The sequence below is a fragment of the Ooceraea biroi genome, chromosome 6 (assembly GCF_003672135.1).
Source record: "Ooceraea biroi isolate clonal line C1 chromosome 6, Obir_v5.4, whole genome shotgun sequence".
Lineage (NCBI taxonomy): Eukaryota > Metazoa > Arthropoda > Insecta > Hymenoptera > Formicidae > Ooceraea > Ooceraea biroi.
Genome location: NC_039511.1, coordinates 6,481,364 through 6,507,018, shown reverse-complemented (window position 1 = coordinate 6,507,018; position 25,655 = coordinate 6,481,364). Strand labels below are relative to the sequence as shown.

Below are 25,655 nucleotides of genomic sequence, written 5' to 3'. Positions count from 1 at the left end.
AAGATTATATGCGAATTTCTCTTATTTTTTTTAGCTACTGTTAAGGCCGTATAATGCTGCTATTAATTTAATTGAAAACTCCATTAAAGATTGGTTAAAATTATCATTTGTTCATCTTACATTAGCCGAAGGCAGAGCACTAAAAAGAAACATTTCAATAGCAAGCAAGGATTAAAATTTTGATTAAAACTGACTAATACGTCTGAAATGTACGATCAGATTAAAAATTGCAACACTTTTCTTTAATAAGTTTAAGTCGTTAATAAATTTAAGTTAATCGCGTATCCAACAGAAGAATTTGTTTTTTCTTAATTTTCAAGAGATACATATTTTATTTTTCTGACATTACATTTCTTTATGTTTGATTTTATATTCTTATATTATCTCAAAGTTAGGAAGAGTTTTGTGTGTTAAAGTTCAGAACTTTTTTGACAGTTTTTATTTCTTTGAAAAAGTATATTATTTGTTACAAATATATACCATATAATTATTAATTTAACATAATTTATAATTACCCAGATAGCAAAATCGGACACAGCACGTTTTGCAAATTTATGTCCTGCATATTATGTTAACAGAATGCTGTTAATATGTTAGCAGAATATGCTGTTTCAGTTAAGGGGAAGCTGGAGTTGCTAGTGAACTATTTTTTCACTATAGCGATGGTAATTGCAGTTTCGAAAATTCTCTTTATTGCTTGTGCAGAATAAAAAATCCTTTTCCACAAATGAAGTATAGATAGAAAGAAAGTCCGCTCTACAAGACTTTATATTCAAAATGGAAAAAAGTTAGAAAAGACAAATGCAAGTTTTTAACTTTTTTCCATTTTGAATACATATATATATATATATATAGGGTGAATGCACCGTTTGTGGCCATTGCGCCTATTTTGGCCATCTTCGTCATTTATTAAGATTTTCTAAGTTATAGGGTTGGCTGTAGTGCGCAGCAATCGCGAAATGAATATATATAAATATATCTTACACAATTTTATATAAATTGCTGTGTACTACAGCCAACCCTAACTTAGAAAATCTTAATAAATGACGAAGATGGCCAAAATAGGCACAATGGCCACAAACGGTGCATTTACCCTATATTCAGAAATGAAAAAGTTCTAGCCCTTAGAAGTTTTCTAATTTCCGAGGTCGAAAATTTTTTACGTCTGCCTAGCTGCCCCCCCCCCCCCACTTGACCAAAACTTAACGACTAAAGTATATAATAATGAGCTATTTATGTGTTCTTCAAATTCGCAAGAAAAAAATTTTGCGCTCATTATTTCGTTTTGCCAAAAACAAATGTTTTTGGGGGGGAGCCTGAGTAGGCTGCTAGTGAGCCCCCCCACATATTAATTACAAGTAATTCTGAAAAACAAATATACATGATTTATGCACTAATTATGCGCTCTCATATCAGGATTTCTAGGGGGTCTGTGTTAATTTCGGCGCCTTTCCTCTGTGCATACATCGAGAGTAAAACGAGGCTCAAATGAGTGTCCTAAGGAAAATTGCTTCTTATCAAATTCTCCTACTAAAAGTTTCTCTGCTTAGAACGTATCCGAAACGTACAATAATTCTTTATTACATTAAAAATTGATGTTTATATCAGGAAGGAGTCGCTGAAGATCCACCTGTCCATCGCACAAGTGATTTCAGTTGTCAGCATGATTCTCGTGGTGCCAACAAGTTATGAATACGAGCGCCACGCCGCCACATTGCTCGACGTCGGCGTTGAGCGCGCATCATGGATGTTAGTTTCGTGACGGTGGAACATGCTACAGCGTGTGGAGGGAATACGCACACAAACGAGCAACCAACCATACTTGGCCGCCGAAGTGTAGCGCGCACACGTTCGCGGTTGCTCGCTCGTGTGCGTATCCCCTCCACACGTTGTAACATGTTGCAGCGTCTCAAACTGGCGATCTGGCATCACTGCCGGGCACGCCGCGTGGCGTGCGTGGTGTGCGTGTGTGACGTTTCGGTGGCGTGGTCTGGTCCGGTGCCTCCGGTGTCCGGTTTTCGCGGTGAAACGTCCGTGATCTGTCGTATCGCGTACGTTGTGCGGTGAGCACGTTCGTTCCGTGTCAAGATGGTCGCGATGAAGGGACGCAAGAGCTCGAGCAAGAACCCGCCGATACTCAGCCATGAATTCGTCATACAGAATCATGCGGACATCATTTCCTGCGTGGCTATGGTCTTCGTGATCGGTTTGATGATGCAGGTCAGTGAACAGAGAGCTTTCCTGACGTTCGTCCGAGTTCGTGCAGCCACTCTCGAGTCCGATTTGTCTAAATAAAAGATTTCTCCAATGATTTGGATATTGGATACTGTCTTTTGCGCGAATTACTCGCGTTTGGCCTCTTGTCTTTGAGTCTTACATAGAAATTTCAGAGAAACTTGAAAGATAGGATGACCATATGTTAAGGCACTCATGGCGAATTGAAAATTTGCAAAAATAAAAATTTCAACAGCGTGTCACGTGACGTGTTATAAGATATGCTTCAACAGAGGTATATTGTTTACAAGTACTTAAAAGATTTTATTAATTTTTAAGTAAATAAAAAAATGTATCAAGATATTTTTCGAGAAAGAGGGAGAAGTAGTTTGCTGTATCCAAATAAGTGATCATTGTTTTTATAATTGTCCATAAATATGCATTGCGCTCGTCAATCTTTTTTCACTTATTTATTAATTATATATCTGTGAATTAATTTCTAACGTGATTACTTTTGTTATCAGGTTACCTCACCATGGGCATACACATTCATTGCCATTAATCATAATATAACTAATACTACTGAAGATCCAACAGCAGCAATAAAGTATACTACAGGATGGAAAGATGCATGTGCAGTGTTCTTTTATTTCTTGATAACCATTATAATGCATGCTGTGCTTCAGGAGTATGTATTTGACGTAAGTATATTTCTAAACCAGGTACATGAATATGTTTGAACGTTTACTGGAGCAATATCATGCTTTCTTTATAGAAAATTTCCAAGCGGCTTCATCTCAGCAAAGTGAAACTCTCCAAGTTCAATGAGTCCAGCCAATTGATAGTGTTTTATGGATTATCCGCTTTATGGGCAATTGACATTATAATTAGGTAACAACAGTGTTATGTTTAGATAACTTGATGTAATCTAGATACAGATTAGATAAAATATATGTGCTTACATATGTTTCTCAGATAAGATAAAGATAATTTCGGTTTAAGTGTATCTAGATGAAAGAGAAATTAGTTGAATGTTTTATCTAGATAGTTGTGAGATATTATTTAAAATAATTTAGGATATAGAAAAATAACACACTCAAGGCAACTACGGAAAGTAGAGATTATTATATATAATGTATATTAACAGTGTTTTCAAATACGTGATATTTTTTGAGAAAATTGCACTCAGTGATTACGTTATCTTGGATGTTTTATAAAATATATTTGTAATATACTACTTTTCTTATCTGAGATACAGATAAAGATGCCACATACTTAAATTATATAGATAAAAGATGAAATAAACAACACTAGGTAACAGATTATATTAGATATAAGATAATATATATATATATATATTTAGGAAAAATATTTCTTTTATAGTCGCATTCTCAAGTTTTGATATTTATTAAGAGGATCTTGGAGTGGCTAGTGAACTCCTTTTTATTACCAACGGAATGAATGAGTTTTTAAATAAATCTTTTCACTGATAGTGCAGAATGAAAAATCCTTTTGCACGATATCAAGGAACTAATCTTGTTACTCTTGGTCACGATTTCACATGAAATTTAGTATAAAATTTTCTTAACAATTTAGCTTTTTTACTACGCTTCTAAATTCACTTCAAAAAGCATCATCGTATTCGTTTATTGTGTCCCTAGCGTGGACAACAGCCATTTCGTATGTACAAAGCGCCAAATTTTTATATAAAGCACATTATTGAAGTAGAAAATTGCAATTGTCGAACATTTTCCGTTTCGATCAGAAAGTCTTGTTGTCTATGGTTCATCATTGTGTGTACTTTAATCGTGGAAAAGGATTTTTCATTCTGTGCAAACAATAAAAAGAATTCTTTAGAAAAAAATCACTTATTCCGCCGGTAATACAGGCGACTCCAGGATCCTCTTAAACAAGAGATAAATAGATAAATATCAAAGGTCTGGCATTTTTCTTTTAGGGAGAATATACTTTTAAACATATGGGCATTATGGGAGGATTACCCAGCGCCAATGTCTTTCTCCTTAAAACTGTTCTTCATCTGTCAGCTTGCCTATTGGTTACATTGTTATCCTGAACTCTACTTTCAACGAGTCAAGAAAGAAGATATCCCACAACGCGTCGTCTATGCCACCATCGGATTATTTTTCACATCCGTAGCTTATTACTTCAAGTAACGTTACAGTCGTGCTCGATATAGAAACATTTTCTTTTTATTCTCGGTAATTTACTTACTTATTTACTTTCCACAGTTTCCAACAACTTGCCGTAATTTTGTTGACTCTCCATTATGTGGGAGACGCTTTACTACATAGTGCCAGATTGGTTCACTTTATTGGTCAAAAAGAAAAGCAAACGAGACGTAAGTTACTAATATTTAATCTCCCTGAATTAATATATTTATCATAAATTAAATAATGAAATTATTCATGCGATATTTTCCGTAGTGTCGTTTCTTCTTGCCAATTCGACTTATGCGTTTGTGCGCGTTGCAACTATCATATTGTCATGCGTGGTGTTCCTGTACGGTTTGAGACAAGTGGAATTCAAGTTCGACTATGTCACGGGCACTTTCAATACTCCCGCTGTCCATTTCGCGGCAATATTCACCATCTCACTTTTCCAAGGTTACCTCCTATATCTCTTTGTCGCGAAGCAGATTAAACGTGCGCGCGAAAATGCCGCACCCGTCGTCGTAAAGACGAAGCCGAAGCAAAAGCAGAGGAAACGAGAAGGTGAAATGATACCTCCACTTACTTATACTTTTATTTTTTATTTTATTTTTTCTTCATTATTGTTATGTATTTTAATTAGATATTTTTGTCACGTCTGTTCGCCTGAGTTTATCTTTCACACAATAATAATGTATGTGATTGCAGGCAAAAAATCCGTTTTGTCCGAGGACGACGATCTTCCAGAGGTGGATCAAGCGACGAAAAACAATCTGAGAAGTCGTCCTTCAGCCAAAACAAAATAGAAGTTTAATAAATTATAGCGGAAATCGTCTGTAAGGCTGATCGAATATTTAATTTTCTTCATCCGTATGTTATTAAACAAATGTCGAAATAATCGAATATATATCAACAAAATGCGATCATCCCTTCGCAATAGCGCAGAAATGCGAAGCTTCCATTATCGAGTTGAGGTCATATGCAGAATGCTGATACGTCCAATATTCAGCTTTGCGTTTGAAAAAAAAGCTTTCTATGTGAAAGAAGAAGGTGGGTTCTAAATATTTTCGAAGAGAAGTGGTAGTTGGAGAAGGGGCAAGTGGTAGTTCGTTTTAATGAAATTTTAACTGCGAATAAACATTTTTTAATGATGTTCTTTCGTCTTCTCACATGAATTGTAGATAAATATTACATTTATTATATAATAGAATTATATATGTTATTTGGTACGTTGATATTTCTATACGTGTTGCGTATGTTTCTTAAATACGCCAATGCTCTAACTACAAATGTAAATTAAATGACATGTAATTATGAAATGAATTTATATAATTATTTTGGCTTATTTCTGAGCGTAGATTTTATTTCGCAGATATTTTTCTCTTCATAAATTTAGAATAAATAAATAATAAAATATTAGAATGAATCTGTCCACATCCTTGATAATTTTATTAAATACATATATTTGCTTCTTTTCATTATCTCGTTTAGATGAAAATGAGAAGAGACAAAAATGATAAAATCGATAAATTGCGTCCGTACATGAACGTGATTCTAAAATATCATATGACAATCATTCTACTCATTCTTCTCTACACGTAGACGTAGATTGTTACAGTTTACGCGTAGATCCTGCTTCGTGTTTCAACTAGACCTGGTTTGAAACCATGCGTTCCGTGGCATGTGGAACGTCGGAACGCGCACACGGATTTCAATATTCAGTTCAGGATGAACGATTCTCGCGATGGTGGCGTTCGTGTCGCATGGTGTAATTGTGTCGTGTTCGTAGAAATATGGGAAAATGTATCTGAAACGCACGTCAAAGCTGTTGGATCTATCGGTGTCGCGAACCAACGCGGACGTGAATCTGCGCGATCTTATGTGCCCGGTGTGCCGCGGTATACTGATTGAGCCAGTGACGCTACCGTGTACACATAACCTCTGTCTACGTTGTCTAAAGGGTACGTTTGAGCACAACAGCCTGAGCTGTCCATTATGCAGGGTCAGAGTGGGCTCGTGGCTGCGTAACGCTACGAAAACGGAGACCTTGGTGAATCATGGACTGTGGCAGCTCATTAGGGCCAAGTTCCCCAAGGAGGTCGAGAACAAGCACAATGGTGAGGAGAGGGACGTCAGCTTGGACGCTGGTGAGTGACACACATATGCATAAACGCATACATATGCGTCCATGCACGCATGACGTGTATGTATGAGCAATAACAAACATAACATAACCTATCGGCTTTACGGTGAAAACTTAAGTTCAATTTGACGTTTTTCATACGATAAATGTTTTATGTTCGAGACAAAGGAATGCAGTTAGTGTACGGATTATGCAATCTCTTTCTTGCGGGCTTGCTTGGCTTTCCACGATTGTTTTTAGCGTTCTTTTCTTTTCTTAATTATATGTATAATATATGCGTTGTGTGTTTCATTTTTCGAAACAGTTTTTATTTAATATAATTTTACAGCACTTTCATAAACGTAAGATAATTGTGATTGTAATACATACATACCGATTCCTGCATCAAATAATTATTTTGTTATCAGATGTAATAAGACGACACCTTTTCTTAATGTAGATTATGCAGCGAATAGAATACTCAGTGCAGCTGGAGAAATACACAGAGAATATGAGATGCAACTTCAAATGGCTGAGGAGGAGATGCGACGTCGGAGACAAGTTGAACAAATGGCTAGCGAGGCTTTAATTCAGAAGATTCGAGCAGAGGAGCAGCAGTTACTGCTAGCGCAGCTAGCACAGGATCAGTTGCTAGCCAAGACGTTAGCAAAGCAGCAGGTTGCAGAGAAACAGAAGGAAGCGGTGAAATGTTACAATGAGTGCATAGGCACATCAGTTTCCAGTTATGTTTTTAATGCTTCGGGATTTAAGACAAAAATTCTACCCGAAAATAACATTCAGCTGTCACAATCTGAAAGCACACCCACCAAAGGCAGTCTTGAAATGAGGCTTTCCGAATCCTTGGATGACAACTCAAAGGCAAAACAGATGAGTACGACACTTCTATCCAGAATCGAAATGATATGCTCCAATGCATGTGGCTCCAACGAGCAGGGCACGCATGCAATTCCAGTCAAATACTGTTATCAAAAGCAGATGCCCGTTTACAACGCCATTAGCAAAACCTTGAAGCATCAAGCTGTATCAAAGTTCATTCAGCCTTCTGCCTTGAATTACTCTACAGATCCTGGATGTTCTACATCAAGAACTTATACTATGGAAACGAAAGAAGAGTTGCGCGTGCCGAGCGATGTAGTGAACAGCAAGAAGAAAAGTTTAGGAGTCGAGGTATGCATGATGCTAGCCGATGACGATAAAAGAATAGGGAGCGCAGAGAGTTCCGGCAGTCACGATAGCATAAATCAGGAAATTCATCATTTCAAACCAATCAAGACGGTGCCAAGGACAAAGCTAAAACTCTCTTCGGGTATGTATTCATCGATATCTGTTTTAATAATGAGTTAAATTTTATAGGAGAGCAAAACTTTTATTTTCTATTTTTTATCATTTTCTATTATTTTTATATTACTTTCACATAATTTTATTACAAATTTTAATTTAATTATATATAATTTAGTTAATACAATATATATATTTGTAAATTTTATTTTGAGTATAAAGGGGATCCTGGAGTGCCTAGGGAATTTGTAAACACTATTCTTTTTATTGAGTGCATAGAATGAAAAATCCTTTTCCACGATTAAAGTATAAGCAGTAATGAATACGGGACCAATGGAGTTTATGTGAAAAACGAGAAAAAGTTTTAAAATTACAGTTTTGTTATCAATAACCTAACTATCAATAGCCCAACTTTTGCTTAATATAAAAGTTTAACATTTTGTACGTACAAAATAAGGTAGCTCCCAACTTGGAACAGAATGAAGGAACATGAGGATGCTTTTAGAAATGAATTTAGAAGCGTAGTAAAAAAGATTAGTGTTTATAAAACTTTTGTGAATGTGAAATCGTTACCAAGAGTAAAAGAAAGTACAAGATTAGGTCCTTGATATCGTGCAAAAGGATTTCTTTCATCGTGCAAAAGGATTTTTCATTCTACTCTATCAATGAAAAGATTTATTTAAAAAACTCATTAATTCCATCAGTAATACAGACGACGCGAAGGAGTTCCCTAGCCACTCCAGGATCCCCTTAATATTTTTATAATCCGTAATTCGTATAATTTCTACATTCTTTAGATGGAAAACAAATAGATCCGAAGTTGATCAGAGTAATCCCTATTTTAAAGAAAGTCTCCAATATAGTGCCAAAACCACCATCGCCAACAAATGTAAAACGTATTGGATGCTCGTGGAGCGCGTTCAAAGGTGAATTATAAGTGTATAAGTACATGTTTATTGATGTGTGTGTGTGAATATATTAAGTCGGTGCATAAGTTCTTGCCGATTTTGAAAAGTTTCTTTAAATGAAATTGAAATGGAACAATCGATACATACCGATGCATAAATCGATTAAAGTATTTTCCATCGGTTTTTACGACTTTTTCATTTTTCCAGTAACATACGAATATCATGTCGAAAAAAAGTCATCTTTTGAGACCTTCATCGATCCATTCATCGATCTATCGGCAAGAATTTATGCAGCGACCTAATATATTATTATATAATTATGTATGCATGAATATATGCTTATTGACATATATTTATGCATGCAAATAGTACATTATAGATATAGGTAGATGCACTTGAATGAAAGCTTCTTTTATTAAACTTGCGAAGAAAACTTTTTTCTATCCATGCATAAAACGCTATTGCAGGTAGAATAAAACGGGACGCGAAGGAGAAGCAAGCTGCTGCGCTCAATGTGGAGAGTACGAAGACAATAAGCGATCAGAAACCATCGACGTCGCTAGGTCATCCGCAAATACTTTCGAATAAACCAATAAAATGTCAAAATGACGTTATTCGTCGACTTGATTTTGTGCCTGAACCGTCGTTTGACAGCAATAAAAATTATACGAAGAATAATACAAACAACATAATCAATGGCACTAAAGTGAGCAAAAAATTGTCGCTGGACGACGAGTCGGATACAAGGAAAACTCGCAAGTCCTGGCGGACACACGTGAGAAATGGTATGGTGACGAAATCGAAAGGTCGGAAAAATCTCTGGAGAAAAGATAGAAAGGGAACCGAGTTCTCGAATGTAGCGGATGAGCAGGATGAACTGATGGGGTCCGATTCGTCGTTCGAGAAAACGAGTTCGCAAGATGATAAGCAGGATATAGATAACAATGACCGCTGTGTAGCGGTTGAAGGTATAGCGGAACAGATTAAAAAGAAGAAAGAGAATACATTAAAGGAAAGAAAGACATTAAAGTTAATCGAAATGAAATCCATTGTATTGAAAAGAACCACGATAAAGAGAACGTTATCCGAAAGGAGAAACTCAAGTCCCACAACGGATCGGATCTCGCTTTCGTTGTCTCAAGATAGCGGGAAATTTGATGATAACTGCGCCGCATCGAGGAGAACGAAACGTCCGCGAGCGAGCAAAGTCCCGACAGATGCGAGTAGCAAAATCATTGTATCCGGCTTGAGAAAATCCGTGCGGAACTCGACGAAAGTTCCTTCCAGAACAGACCATCATGAATCGGACGATGCAGGCAACAAGTTCAACTATGACTCGCCACCGGAGTCTTGCGACGAGACGGAGTGCATCTCCAAGAGTGCTGTTAGCAAATTTGAACTCTCGGATGAAGAGGTGATCGAGGAGCAGCAGCGGATCGAGCGATTGCTGCTACAGGAAAGAGAGGACTTCGAGTTGGCGCGTCGCTTGCAGGCGCAATTCGACGAAATGGAGCGGATAGCCGGGCGCACTAGGCGCTCAAGGCAGGTCACCATGAGCGCGAGGAGCGCGCAAGTGGACTCGCGCGATTTCAACGTAGCGAGAACGGTTTGCAGGCCGAGTGGTGCACGCAAGACTACTCAACGAAATTCTACGGTCAATGGAACGGCGAACACTTTGGCTAAGAGAAAACGGGGCAGGCCACCGAAGCGTATGAAAATCACGCTGGATGCGCGTGAAAATGAGACGCGTACGCGATAATCGCGTTTTGATACGTGAAAATTGTCCACATAGCTAAATGTTCCTATGAACGGTATACGTGAAGGAAAAAGGAGAATGATTCTATCGTGACTTCCTGTAGCATTTTGTGTACTTTTAACGAGAAATCAATCGAACACGTATTTCAATAAATTGCTAAGGAATGCACGCGGTGCAATATGAATTTTGCAGATTGTTATAATGTATTTCGGTATTCGCTTAATGGAACAATGATGTGCATCCGCATGCTGTTTTTGTTCCTAATGCCTTAATTGCGCGCGTTTGAGTAGTGGGGTGCGGCGATTCGTGCTTGTATAAACTGTGTTCCGAAATGCCTAATCTGAATTTTAAGAAAGAAAATAACACTGCCGAGGAATTTCTTAAGGTTAAGATCGGGCTTTCCGGGATATAGACTTAATGTCTATTTTTATTAGTTTTCGAGAATGAGATGTCGCATTACAATCAAAACGAAGTATGACAGTAGATGAATAAAACGTTAAATTTGGCCAGAGATTCAAGAGAGCAGAATACATCCCTTTTGGTAACGACGAGAGACGGAACTATAGTTTTGTATATTACATTTATTTTTTAAGGAAACTCATCTACATTTAAATAGGCTTAGATCGCTCACTACTCGCTACTGCTTATACATATTATACCAGTCTCATAATAATATTAGATATATGTGCAAATTATTTTTTTTTTTAAGTTTAATTATATTCTTCGATAAAATCAGTAACTTTCTCCTTGGTTTTAGTCGAACCATCTAAATCGTGAAACGGTAATCGCCATGCAATATCTTGTTCCACAAGAGCGTAAACACCGGCTTTTATTGTTACATGGTATTCGATGTAAATTCAAGTAATTCGAGCAGTCTTTTACCGAGCTGATACTTCTCTCTGCATAAAAGTATGAAAGAAAAAGAAAGAGAGGGAAGCGAGGGGAGGAGAGAGAGATATATATATATAGAAAAAGAAAGGGAAGCGAGGGGAGGGGAGACAGAAAATGAGAGAGAAGGAAAAGAAATCACTTTAATTTTGATTATCTTTAGTCAATGTTTGCGGGACCTATTCTACGTGTGAACAGTTTGTTATGTGACATTTATACCAGTAGGTAGTGATATCATCCAGAAAAGCAGATTGATAGTTAATAATCATATATAGTGTTACAAAAAAGAGACTATACACACACACACACACACATACACACTCACATATATATTTATATACAGTGCTGGCAAAAAGTTCCGGAACGGTTAAAAATCTTGGAAAATAATGATTTAGTGGAAAAATGTTTCAAACAAAAAGCATAGGGCTTAAAAAAATCTATTAGATAATGATATCTATTTGACCTTGGTATGACCTTGGAAAGCCCGGTCATGGTCAACATAAAAATCTTAGATGGAAACCCCTATTTTTTATTACATATTCTTGTAGCTTAGCTCGAGAGCTTTTCGAAACGCTATAATAAATTTTTTTTCTCTTACGTATTTTTTGACTTATAAGGCTTGAAGGTTAAACAGTACCGCCGGCATTAGAATTACTCAAGGTGTACCGCATGGAGGTTGTACGATCGGATTTATACCTCTTTTGTGTGTGTGTGTGTGCGCGCGTGTGCGTGTGTGTGTAATGTTGTTCGTACATACGAGTATAAACTATTTTTGTGAAGTTAGTTTTATGAAGAACACACGCACGCACACACACTCATACACGCACGCGCGCGCGCACACACACACTCTCCTACACGCGCCACACACGCACGCATGCACGCGCGCGCGCACGCACATACCCAACACACACACGCACAAAAGAGGTGTAAATCCGACCGTGCAACCTCCACGCGGTACACCTTAGGTAATTCTACCGGCGGTACTGTGTAACCTTCAAGCCTTATAAGTCAAAAAGTACGTAAGAGAAAAAAATTTATTATAGCGTTTCGAAAAGCTCTCGAGCTAAGTTACAAGAATATGTAATAAAAAATAGGGGTTTCTATTTAAGATTTTTATGTTGACCATGACCGGGCTTTCCAAGGTCATACCAAGGTCAAATAGATATCATCTAATAGATTTTTTTAAGCCCTATGCTTTTTGTTTGAAACATTTTTCCACTAAATCATTATTTTCCAAGATTTTTAACCGTTCCGGAACTTTTTGCCAGCACTGTATATATGTTTAATAAGAAATACATTTGATATTGTCTATTTCTCTGCCTTGACGGCCTTACATTATCATACGACGATTTAATTAATTGTTACGAATTAAATGTTACACATCAAAAGATTTGTACATCTCGCGCAACTACGCGACCGTGACGATTCGCGCGCTTCTCTGGATTTTGATAAGCGCAACTAATTCTTGCTAATTGTGTAATTCGCGAGTTATAGATTCTTTAGCGGAATTTCGTTCACGATAGGTTTTCGAATTCTTTGTCATTCGTATATGCAGGGGCAGACTGAAAGAAATTCTTTAGAGTACGCGCTAGTTGTTTAGTGTTGGCTACCATAAATAAAGAGAAAAAAATCTTACAACATATAGTATACTAATGTTCTATTTTTGGGGAAGGGGACAAGAGCATGTACACCACAAATTATCTACCATGCGAGGATGACATTTATTTTGTATTTTAAAAAGATTATTAATCTAAAAAGAAGTATATATTTTAATACTTATACATTTTACAAAAAAACATACGCAACAAATCTTTGAAAGTGAAAAGAAATCATTTCAAAACTTTTTGAAAAAAAAGCCTACTTATTTTTTTCTGGCTCCGATTTAATAATACCTCCTCGTCGCTCATCACTAGCATTTCGATGGTTTAAATCGGGAGCTTCCCGTTTGCCCACGTCCCGATTGACCACAGGCCAATCAAATTGCTTAATTTGGTTGAGTTAAGTTAAATTTGACTAATTTTATTTGCTGTGTTCAATATTAACGTGGTCAATCGACACCCACTCGTTTAAATCACAGCTATAGATAAGTTCTTAATAAGAGAATTGCGTCATTCTTTGATGTATGTTTCTCTAAAACGTATGAAATTCCTGCATGATTCGATTTTTTTCACTTTGATTTCTTGAGAGTAGGCGGCGCATACTGTTTTTTTTTTTAATTTCCTGAGTCTACAGCGCCTACCCTTTCAGTCTGCCCCTGCGTATATGTTGATTACGTATTATGAATAAATTCGTCTTCTCTCTTTTTGCGTTCCTTGCATGTGTGATACTTTTGCAGTATTTGACATTCAAAATTCGTCGTTAATTTTTATTTTTAACTACCGACCGTTGTTTGCAGTGCTTCATGAAAGTGTAACACGTGCAACTAAGGTTGCATTCATAAGTTTGTATTTATAAGAACGGATATTGTAAATGTAGGATACTCGTGATTTAATTAATGTACTCCAAATAAATACACTGTTCTTTTCTTTTATCGGAATTCAGACAACTGTAGTAGAAAATTCGAATCAAGTTTAATCACACGCACATTTTTCCAAAACATAATTTTCAAAATCATTCATTAACTGGGAAGTCGATCACTATATGTATACTGACTCAACAAAAGCTGACAGAGTTCTGTATGTTACGCTGTAATGTAAACAACAGAAGTAATATCGTTGTTATCTCGACTGTGTAAATCAAATCGAGAATACCCTTTGTTGAATGGGCGAAATGAGATACAGTATGTCATGCAACTATAATTTTTTCTCTTAAATGTCGTGATAGTAGAGAATGTTTTGTGCTGAAATGTTATTTAAGTAATAATGGCTACATTGTGTGTATAGAAATTAATGCAAAAATGTAATGATACAATCGAGATGGAAAAACGTGTAGATACCCACATCGAAAGAGATTTTAATGAGTTTCAAATTTCGTTTTTTTCTTTCTTTTCTAAAGCAGCTCAAAATATAAGAAAGTCTTTTATTTCAAGTTACTTACAATAAATTTATCACAATTCTGAAGCACAGAAACCTCGAAAAGGTCAAAGTTTTCTCATTAGTCTGAAATAAGCGAGAACAATAAGAATAATATATAATATAAATGATTGTGGTGAAGAGAAGATATTTTTATTATTCTCGGCGTTCTTCCGTACTTTTTCCTTTATAATTTCATTTAATCGCCATGTAGACAGACTAACGATGACTAATTATGACTTATTGTTAAAACAATAGCGCAAAATGTTGGTTATCTTCTCTGCTTTTTTTACGGAAATAGTCTTTCAATTTATATTGGGTTGACTGAAAAGTCCATGCAGAGTGCAACAAATTTTTAGCAAAATGCAAACGCTAAACTTTGTATTGAGAATTAATAGTCAGTCAACCCGATATATATATATATATATATATATATATATATAAGATATATATATATATATACACATATATCTTTATGTAAATTTTAAGTACGAAGTATATAGTATATACACGCGTACCATATGTTTGATAAGTAAAAAGTAATCGTAGAAAAGTGAAACAACACACCAGTGGGTATCGTGAAACGGAATTGCACGATTATATTATAAACTAATCTAATGAGTATAGTATAAAAAAAGAAGCGCATGGAATTTATATGAAATAAATCATAGAGAATGTATAGAGAAGATATCTAATTATACAGCAACTAAAGTGTCGAATATTATGTATATCAATAACTAGAATACAGCATCAAGAAATTAAAAAAACAAATGTATCATGTATCATGTACATATATCGAACAAATGAACAGATGCACTTATTATGAATTTTTAAAAAGATTCATTTTTATATTACCGCCACACGATTTTGCCGTTGAAGCTGTAGCAAGAGTAACGGAAACCAAGAAACCGTTGGTTGTTTTATATCCGTTCTTCTTGATACGTTTATGTGAGAACGAATAAATAACTGTTCGATAATTATTCGAAAGGTATCCGTTATGTATCTACAGCATGCAAAAATCTTAATTTCAACATGGAGAACATTACCAATCGACATTTATTGTGGTCTTTCTTGTGAGAGATAGCTAATTTCTTTCACTAAATTCCTAAATAGTAATAACAAAGTCTCGTTTATAGAGTGCAATATGAAATGTATAAATAACATAATAATATTTTTTTTTTCAAGTTTTACACATGCATGCGCACATATACATATATACATACACAAAATAATGGACGTAATAATTTTGTTATAATACATATAAAAAGCGAGAAAAAATTGTTTATCGTTAATGTCATCTTTACAAAAATTGCAGGTATGTATAATGATTCAAGTTTCTGCACAAAAATTATATTTAGATATATTTAGATGTACATTAATATACGACTAATATGAGACACCCTGTATATAAAAAAAACGTTAAAAATTTGAAACATAATTTAAACTTATAAATAATTTATGTAATTCGTTAAGTTTAAGTTCTGCAAAAAGTACGTCGGTCGAAGTAATATTAAATATTCTTGTTGTTTTTAAAATGATTGTTTCAATTCATGTAGTAAGCAAAATAAAGTGTACAAATGATCGTTACACATACCCAGTTATTATGTAACCAAATATTGTAATATTAGGTTATCGCATAATTTCTGTCGTATTTTGTTCCAAAAATGATATTATAATTTTTCGTTTTTTGAACCAAGATCGAAACGATGTTTTAATATCACTACTTTTGTTGAAATAATGTTATCGTATACTTTTTGCATAAAACCAAGCAGCGCCGGTATACTTGGCGTCTTTCTTGTATTTTTTCAAAGAAAAGGTAGGTTTTGTACGGATATCAACTATAGACTAGAAAGTATGAAAAAAGGCATAGAAATAATGCTTGTCGCGATATTGACAGGCTAACTTTGTTAAAGATTTATTAATCTTTTATTCAACATATTCAATATAGTGTATCAAAGTTAATGCGGTCATCATTTTGAGCACTGAATAAAGTAAATTCATCGAAATTTAAAATTACCTTGATTTAATGATTTAAATTCTGTTTTCGTCATTTAATCTCGAATGACCTAAAGTACGTGATTATTAAATTTGTCATGAGAAGATTAGAAATTAAAAAACAGAGTCTTAATTTAAAAAATATGAAATTGACCTTCATTTCAGCTTAACACTTGGTTTGAAGCACAGCAAACCAATGGCATCCTTATACGTGTCCCTTTTGAAACCCTATAACTTTTGTCTAAAAAAGTTCTTTTGCTTTATTTTTTATATACATGTGGGCATTTCAATTTAAATGCCACATTGTGTATATCCTTAATTAAAAAGATAGATAAAATAAAATAAAAAACAATCACAGTAATTTAAATTTTTTCATAATTTTCTCAAAGCACAAAATATTCCAATTTCCAAGAGTTTTAAAAAGTCAGACTCATATCCGACCAAAGCGAAAGAGAATATCCTGCGATTAATTCTTAAGTCTCCTAAGAAAATGGAGTTGGAGCTAGAAAACAGATGACCTCGTACGTCGACTGATAGAGAAAATCACTCGCTCTATCGTTTCTTCATGAGCTCGAGAAAGCGAGAGGTGCACTCTTGATGACCACGGCAGTTGCAACGTGATCACAATACCACGTGATCTGCGCAGCCAATTGGATCGACCGTGGATCGGCGGTCACGTTGCACTTGGCGTGGCTACGACGCCCCCGCGCGCCCCTGCACGCTGCCTCATCCATCGGTTCGCCGCGAGGCCGCGACTAGTGTGTTCGCAATTTCGCATATACGAATATGCGAATATGCGATCATATGCGATCGACTGGTAGTATAGTATAGTGCGAGTTTTCGTAGTACGCAACTGATTGTTTTTTTTTCTGTAATCGCGCGTTAATCCCAGCAAACAAAAAAATTAGAAGAAAAAGAAACGAAATACGCGCTCCGCGAAATTAACGTGTGTTTCGCGACCGAGGATCGAGGATTTGATCATCGTCATGTCTGAGCGAAAGTGTCTCAGGTGATATTTCGAGAACTCGTGATCTACGTCGTGCGATTTACATACTATCCGTCCTGTCAGATGAAAAACCGTCACGACGTTTAATTTGCCCATTATTTTCAGAAGTATTATAAAAAACTCCAAATGTCAATATACATATAAATCAATACAAAACGATTAGTATGAGTGTGCGTGTGATTTGATAAGAATGAAAGCGGTGAAAGTCTTGCAGACTTGCACCGATGTTATTCGTGCGTTGCGCGAATGAACCTTTATTGCTGACGATCAAATATAGGATGACAATTTAACTGGACCGAGTGAAATATATCGTTTCAATTGATATATCGAAAAGAAATTGCGAGATTTCGGCAATCGTGAAATTTGTCAAGTGAATCCATAGCATTAGTCAATCGAGTGCAGTGCATTGCAGCAATCACGATGCCTGTCGACACAGCGCGCACTTTTGACACTTACTGGCGATTCAGAATTGGCTGGCTGAGAAATTTTTTGTAGTATACTCATCGCGGCGGGTTCCAGTGGATTGGAGTGCTAGTTAGTCTTCTCTTAATACAATGCGCTTTCACCGTTTAAACGAAAGTCAGGGAGAAAGCAGTTCGCACGACGTGCGTTGCAATGCTTGCTTTGAACAGCGATGAATCGAAGCTTCTCTAAAGATTTTCTCTAAAGATTTGTACGAGCATTAGTTTTGTAAGTATTAAGAAATTAGCTGTTCAAATGTAAAGAATCCTGTGAGTAACGACAGAGTTAATTTCGAAATGTACGCAATGTAAATAGAAACGTAAGTTTCCATATATCTATGTATATATGTATACAGGGTGTCTCATAACTCCTTACCTCTCCGTTAATGGCGTATAACTGGAACTTGGCTGAGTCGAAAAGTCCTGTACCATTTTGTGATTTTCGCAATAATAACCGAGTTATTAACGATTAAAGTAAACGAATGAGTGCAGCGAGGGCCGCGCGCTCGTTGTCGCTCATCTCTCCCTTATTTCTTATTTTATTATCTTAAAAATATATTTTATTAAAATGATTAAAAATCTGATTTCATCTGATGTTTCTTAAACAATTCCTTTTTTTGTAATTATATCAATGTTCATTGCAAATAGAATAATAATGACATTATTTCGACATGCACTCCATTTTGCAGGTCATACTGAGAGAAAGGAAATGACAGGCAGCAGTAACAATGAAATGAGTCAGGAAATGACATCGGGAGTTGGAGGCGATGGAAAGAAGCACACGGTTCATTGGTTCCGTAAGGGACTTCGGTTGCACGACAATCCCTCCTTGAAGGAAGGCCTTGCCGGGGCATCCACTTTCCGGTGCGTCTTCGTGCTGGATCCCTGGTTCGCCGGAAGTACTAATGTTGGCATCAACAAATGGAGGTGAGCCACTGCAATCTTGATCTCGAAATCAACACAAAAATGACTTTTTGCAGGATTGATCGATTGGTTCACTTTTTTCACTTTGTCATTTGTCCGATAGATTTCTGTTGCAGTGCCTGGAGGATCTGGATTGCTCACTGAGGAAATTAAACTCCCGTCTATTCGTGATCCGCGGCCAGCCAGCCGATGCGCTGCCCAAACTCTTCAAAGAATGGGGCACAACGAATCTGACCTTCGAGGAGGATTCGGAACCGTTCGGACGCATACGAGATCATAACATTTCCGCTCTATGTAAGGAGCTCGGTATATCGGTGGACCAGAAGATCTCTCATACGCTTTACAAGTTGGATGAGTAGGTTCAAACTATTTTCCACTAGTCGATCTTAGGGTCTCGATTAAGAGTAACCACTTTAATAGTTTAACCACTTTAACCCAACGATATACAATTAATGAAATGACAAATATAGTAGAAATTTAGCTCAAAGTTTTTATTAAAAATATAAATGTGGATATTTACTTAATCAAAATCGCTTTTAATTATTTCTAATAAGAGAAGTTTGCAAATCAAAAAATTTTAATATTAATGAAACTTGGTACATATGCAGATTAAATAAATGGATGAATTCAGAAATTTTCAGTTGCGGCTAAATTATATTTTTGAATTGAAGGTGAAAATTTCAACTGAATCTCTCAAAGGCACAGAGATTCTCACTTTGTTTTATAAATATATCTCGTAAACCGTACGAAATAAATAATGGAAAGAATATAAACGTTTTATAAAAATATTTCTATTTGACTACGCTATTTTCGCTTATTTTTAGAAATAATCATTTTCGGAAATTTGTTCTTTTATATATTGCATTTTTTATATATTGTATTATCAAGTATACAGGATGTATTAGACCATCCGTCCACTTTGATTTTTCCGAAAAAACGTGACAGTTAAATGAAACTCGTATATTCATTAGGATAAAATATGATATTGCAGCTTTTGTTTGAAAGTACACGATTCAATCTTTTTGGTCATTGCGCGTTTCAGAATCATAGAGAGAAATGGCGGAAAACCGCCATTGACCTACCATCAATTTCAAAATATCGTCGCTGGTATGGATCCGCCAGAAGCACCAGTATCGACAGTGACTGCTACCTGTATCGGCAGCGCTTATACTCCTCTCAAGGACGATCACGACGATCATTATGGTGTACCCACCCTCGAGGAACTCGGTAAGAAAATCGATCGATTATCAAGTTTTAACATGTTAGATTTACCTTTACTATCTTTACATTCTTTACTATCATGTTAGACATCTTTTATGCAGTTTTGCCAATAATATTATAACTTATAGCATTGTCAAGTTTGATTTTATGATTCCATTTTTCCAACCATTTTTTTCATCTTTGTAGGCTTTGATACAGAAGGTTTGTTGCCACCGTTGTGGATTGGTGGCGAGAGCGAAGCCCTGGCGCGGCTCGAGCGTCATCTCGAAAGGAAGGCATGGGTTGCGAGCTTTGGCAAACCAAAAATGACGCCGCAATCCTTACTACCAAGTCAAACTGGGCTTTCGCCTTATTTGCGATTCGGATGTCTCAGTACGCGACTATTTTACTACCAACTCACTGATCTGTATAAGAAGGTATGATCGACATCACTGATACCGATTAACTGTATTTCATACTCAAGTGATTAAACTAAACTTGGAAGACGCATTAATTATATCGCGTTATTTGTATTTTTCAGAGGTCTTAAAGCTCATTGTAAAAATTACTTTATTTAAGACAAGTTCATTATGTTGTGAAAAGATTAAACAGATGCGCTTCTTAGCAAATTTTATATGAGTCTTTTTATTCACGAATATTTTAATTATCGATATCGAGTATCTTCTCAATTAAAGTGAACGAGTTTTAATAATTAAGTATTAATTAAAGTAAAGTTGTATCTGTAATCTGTAACTCTTTATTTTCAGAAATCAACTCTTTTTAATCACTTCATAATTATGAAGTAATTTGAAAACTAGTAGTTTTTTTTAACACTATTCATTTTTTAATATTATAATGAATAGTAATAATATGACAGAAACAATGATTTTATTTTCATTATTCAATGAATCATCATTTGATTTTTGAGCAATATTAAGATACAATTGATTTTTTTCGACATCTTCATCAACGATGTTGTTTTAGATAAAAAAAGCGATGCCGACGCTTTCGTTGCATGGACAGCTCCTCTGGCGCGAATTTTTCTATTGCGCCGCAACAAAGAATCTAAACTTCGATCGAATGCAGGGTAACCCAATATGCGTGCAGATACCATGGGACAAGAACATTGAGGCGCTCGCAAAGTGGGCGAACGTGAGTAAATTTTCGCTTACTACTGCAACATATTAAACATATGTCAAGGTCAAGGTCATCGACGAGGTGTCCGTTATAAGAAAGATTTACTAAAGTTTCTTACGACAGGGTCAAACAGGATTTCCATGGATCGATGCGATCATGACTCAACTGCGGGAGGAAGGTTGGATACATCATCTGGCTAGACACGCGGTGGCTTGCTTCTTGACCAGAGGCGACCTTTGGATTTCATGGGAGGAAGGAATGAAAGTAAAAACACACAACATTATTTCAATCGAATTCGTAGTATTTCTTGCTCCTACTCTTGTTTCCTTCCCTCCCTCCTAACCCTTCCATCCTGCCTTCTATTTCGACTTCCTTCTTCCACTTTTTCTTCATTCTTCCTCATTCTCTGCCTCTAGATAGTCTCTAGATGAGTAATGTTTATTACATAATATAATATAATCATACTTTTTACATAGTTTATTAGTCATTTCACGCAATTAAAATTTTTCATATCGCATCTGATGTGCAATCTCTGTTCAAGGTGTTCGATGAGCTTCTCTTGGATGCCGATTGGTCCGTAAATGCCGGTATGTGGATGTGGTTGTCGTGCAGTTCTTTCTTCCAACAGTTTTTCCATTGCTATTGTCCTGTTCGATTTGGTAGGAAAGCGGATCCAAATGGCGATTATATCAGGTAGTCGATTAATAATATGTATATATTTATTTATTTATTATCCTAATATTAAAATTAATTAGTATATTAATTATTTGTAATGTATTAAATTCTGTTATTTACTGCTTTTTCTGTTTCATTTTAGTGCAAATATGTGCTTTCTTTGCATTCATTACATTGTGTCATTTATGACATTGCATGTTACATACGCATTTGTAAGTGATTATTTTTGAGATAAAATCAATCTTATTGTCATTTCAGACGTTATTTACCGGTGCTAAAGAATTTTCCAACCAGATATATTCACGAGCCATGGAACGCACCACTCAGCATACAGCACGCCGCCAAATGCATTATTGGTAAAGAGTATTCGTTGCCGATGGTGGATCATAGCAAAAGTTCACGTATCAATATCGAGCGGATGAAACAAGTATACCAGCAGCTGAACAAATATCGCGGTAATGGTGAGTTCATATGATTCTAAAAATCGATCCCTTTTTCTTAATAAGATATTCGTGCACGCTTTTTGGAACCCTTTTCTAGTAGATATCCTTTTGTTAATTATTATATAACACTATTAAGCACAGCAGTGTTTGTTCATATGTATTCTAATTGTATTAAATTTTTTATTTTCAATCTGGATAAATATCAGTTTTAGCAAAACTCTCAGATGGACCAAATTTATCGAATAATTTTCCGAATTAACAAGGATTTTGATATTTTAATAATACATGTCTTCTTTTTTCCTAGCAACTTCGTTTAAAAGAAAAAAATATCGGTAAGCAAATCAAGTTTGATTATTAACAATTTGACTAATTAATTGCGCTATAATATATCTCGCGTATATAAGAAGTCATACTATATAAGTAACATCAAATGGATTCAGAATAAGTTTAACTTAATCCTTTATTCATCATTCTTTTTATTACAATAGACAAATGTTTTTATTAATTATTATATGTTAATACAAATTTATATAATCACAGAGAGTAAAATACATTTTTGAGATCACATGTAGAATACATGTGTATATCGTGTAAATACACGTATAATCTTTCTTTGTGACAGATAATGTTTCGTATCATATACTTACATACCCATACAGCACAAAATATTCGGAGAATATTCTAACAACATGATTTCCATATATTCTGAGAATATTCGAAAAGAATATTCATAAACAGTTCCACGAATGTTCTAAATGTTATTGGTATGTTATTTGGTAAGTACTCAGAATATTCTAATGATATTTCAATGAATATTCTTATAATATTTTATTTCTTATAATATTTCCCACAATATTCCTAGAATATCCTATATAGAATATCCTATAGAATATATATAGAAACAGTCCATAACCATACGCAAAATGTTCATAGAATATGCTACAGAATATTTATAGAACATTCAGAGAATGTGAGTTTTTGTCTACTTCAAATGTTCCATGAAGGTTCACAGAAATTCTGAAGCATTATATGAGAATATTCTAAACATTCTCCGATATTATTCTATGAATGATCATAGAACGATCTTGTGCTGTATGGGTATTCTGTACAAAGAGGATTTTGTTAATCGTCACACTTCATATTTAATTTTTATCACTTTTATCATTTCTGTAATTTTTCAATGTAAGAATATCTAATATCACGTGACAAAAAGCGAGTATGGGAAACTTAATAACGCTTTGTCCAAGGCTTGCTGAACGCGTTGCTGGCACCACCGGCAAAGAATTCCGATAAAGAAGAAAGAAGACTTACCGTGTCTAGAAGACGACCAGAGAATCGATTCCATCAGCAATTCCACTCAACAACAGCAGCAGTAGCAACAACAATAACAATAATCGATGTAGCAATTGAGTGTATTGTGATAACGCTAACAACTGTTTCTTTCATGGGTTTAATTAAAAATCAAATTAGTTTTAATTTTTCCAGTGTCATGTAAAACTTCCCCTATAACATTTTCTGTAATTGCAAATGTGGCAACAAATTATGTTTGCCGGACGGTCGCAAATGGAAAACATACTTTGTTTGCCATTCTGTTAGCAATTCTGTTAGCACACTTCCGTCAATATGCAACATTTTCACCGTTCTAATGTCAGATCTGCTCTAATGTTGTCGTCAATTTGACTGTGGAATATGTTCGTCAGATTTGGTTCACATTGGAGACCAACTGAGGACACAGTAGGCTCTGGCTTTGGCATTATAGTTCCGCTGACATTTGTTTCTCATTTGGCAACATACCACAACTAAAATGTTTGCTGGGTTGCATTTATAATTAATTTATTTGATACGTATACACGTGTCTGTAGGAAAGATGGAGGAAAAGGAAAAGAAGAAGCGTGATTTGTAGACGAGAATATGTTTCTACGAACAATAAGCGTTCGAAGAAAATAGCTTAATTTGATTAATTCTTAATTGATACTGAGAAAAAACTCCTTGGTAAAACTGCATAAAAGGTACATCTCGCGGATTTTTTTCATTTTGACACATTATGAAGAGTAAAGAGTTAATTATAAAATGGATGTTGAGTATTTCCTCAACTATACAAATGAAGAAAAATATATCTTTTTACACTTGCCAAACATGTGTAATAATTTTAATATATCCTTTTCGAACATAACAAGCATATTATTGGATTGACCAGAAAGATTTACGTGCGAATATTTTTAGTAAAATGTAAACGCAAAACTTTGTATTAAATTTTGCTTAAAAACTTTGCTTAAAAACGGACTTTTTAGTCAACCTAATATATAAGTGAAAAGGATGAACGCGTTTACGACGGTAGATTCATTCGTTCATTCGTTTTGATGGTTAATTATATAAGATTGTAATGACACCTCTAGCAGCGTATCGATTGAGAGTGTGTTGTATCGCGATCTTTTTATGACTAAATAAATGCCCCAGACAGTCAAATTTGTCGAGAGCAGATCTTGTAAGTATCTGCTACAAAGTTTGTCGGCAGAAGTAGTACAGATTACATGCCGGATTTGATATATCATATACTGTTGACAGAAAGCCAACAAAAGTATAACAGAGTCTATATAACATACTCAGACAACATAGATTGGTGATAGAAGTCGAACAGAGTACGCGCACAACACCTGAGCGCAGATAGACGGCGCAGAAACCGCGCAGGGCCTGCTAACAGAATCTGTTAGCAGATTAGCAGTAGAAATTCAGCAGAGTCTGTTGTTTAATAGCGATCTAAATGGTCACTGAAAACTTTTACTCCTTTTTCTATTATTTAAAGGGAGGAATTTTTAATAATTATTACCAGACAGCACACAGATATCCGAAAGACATCCATAAGATGTTCTTCAAGGATATTGAAGATATCCACAGATCATCCGTTTTACAGCAGATTTCTGCTGCCAATCTGCCAACAGATTCTGTTAGCAGGCCCTACGCGGTTTCTGCCGTCTATCTGCGCTCAGGTGTTGTGCGCGTACTCTGTTCAACTTCTATCATCAATCTGTTGTCTGAGTATGTTATATAGACTCTGTTGTCAGAATGAAATATGAGCTGAATGAGGACGCAGTTGATGTCAATCTGCTAACATGTTCTGATTAAATTTGTTACCAATCTGCCGACAGACTGCTATCATTTTGCTTACTGGGTGATAGTTATAAATAAATGTATATACAGGGTGGCCCATTTTAATTTATACAGTCGATTTTTTAAAAAACTAAAAGAGATACGAAAAAATGTTTCAGACAGACATGTCACGATTTCGAGGGGGACATAAGATGATACCATTGGTTTGACCTTGAATAGTCGTTTGAAGGTCACGCGAAGATCACCTTCACTGAAGTCCGAGCTCTGCTTATTAGTAAATACTGTGTATTCCATTTGGAGTTACTAGTACTAGTACTGCTTACCACACCCCCATACACAA

General features: G+C 35.5%; 3 protein-coding genes across 6 annotated transcripts; all 3 read left to right on the top strand.

The window, feature by feature from the left end:
• The first annotated feature begins 1,818 nt into the window (after nt 1-1,818).
• LOC105280188 (translocating chain-associated membrane protein 1) lies at nt 1,819-5,727 on the top strand. Its single transcript, XM_011340500.3, has 7 exons — nt 1,819-2,220; nt 2,739-2,915; nt 2,990-3,105; nt 4,172-4,384; nt 4,464-4,573; nt 4,659-4,946; nt 5,091-5,727. Exons 1-7 carry the CDS (start codon nt 2,089-2,091, stop codon nt 5,186-5,188), a joined length of 1,134 nt encoding a protein of 377 aa, XP_011338802.1. The 5' UTR covers nt 1,819-2,088; the 3' UTR covers nt 5,189-5,727.
• Nucleotides 5,728-5,913: 186 nt separating this feature from the next.
• On the top strand, nt 5,914-11,441 carry LOC105280189 (E3 ubiquitin-protein ligase RNF169). 2 transcript variants are annotated; one of them, XM_011340503.3, is made up of 5 exons: nt 5,914-6,529; nt 6,965-7,396; nt 7,589-7,831; nt 8,601-8,729; nt 9,179-11,435. In XM_011340503.3, exons 1-5 carry the CDS (start codon nt 6,184-6,186, stop codon nt 10,468-10,470), a joined length of 2,442 nt encoding a protein of 813 aa, XP_011338805.1. In that variant the 5' UTR covers nt 5,914-6,183; the 3' UTR covers nt 10,471-11,435. The 2 variants fall into 2 exon arrangements, with proteins under 2 accessions (XP_011338805.1, XP_011338803.1); XM_011340501.3 differs by having other exon boundaries at nt 6,184-6,529; nt 6,965-7,831; nt 9,179-11,441.
• A 5,662-nt stretch (nt 11,442-17,103) lies between these two features.
• Nucleotides 17,104-23,683, top strand: LOC105280190 (cryptochrome-1). 3 transcript variants are annotated; one of them, XM_011340504.3, is made up of 11 exons: nt 17,104-17,370; nt 18,518-18,755; nt 18,856-19,107; nt 19,795-19,979; nt 20,160-20,389; nt 20,937-21,104; nt 21,213-21,353; nt 21,631-21,782; nt 22,023-22,225; nt 22,512-22,539; nt 23,455-23,683. In XM_011340504.3, exons 2-11 carry the CDS (start codon nt 18,538-18,540, stop codon nt 23,498-23,500), a joined length of 1,623 nt encoding a protein of 540 aa, XP_011338806.1. In that variant the 5' UTR covers nt 17,104-17,370; nt 18,518-18,537; the 3' UTR covers nt 23,501-23,683. The 3 variants fall into 3 exon arrangements, with proteins under 3 accessions (XP_011338806.1, XP_011338808.1, XP_011338807.1); XM_011340506.3 differs by lacking the exon at nt 17,104-17,370 and adding an exon at nt 17,394-17,901; XM_011340505.3 differs by lacking the exon at nt 17,104-17,370 and adding an exon at nt 17,915-18,057.
• The last annotated feature ends 1,972 nt before the right edge of the window (nt 23,684-25,655 follow it).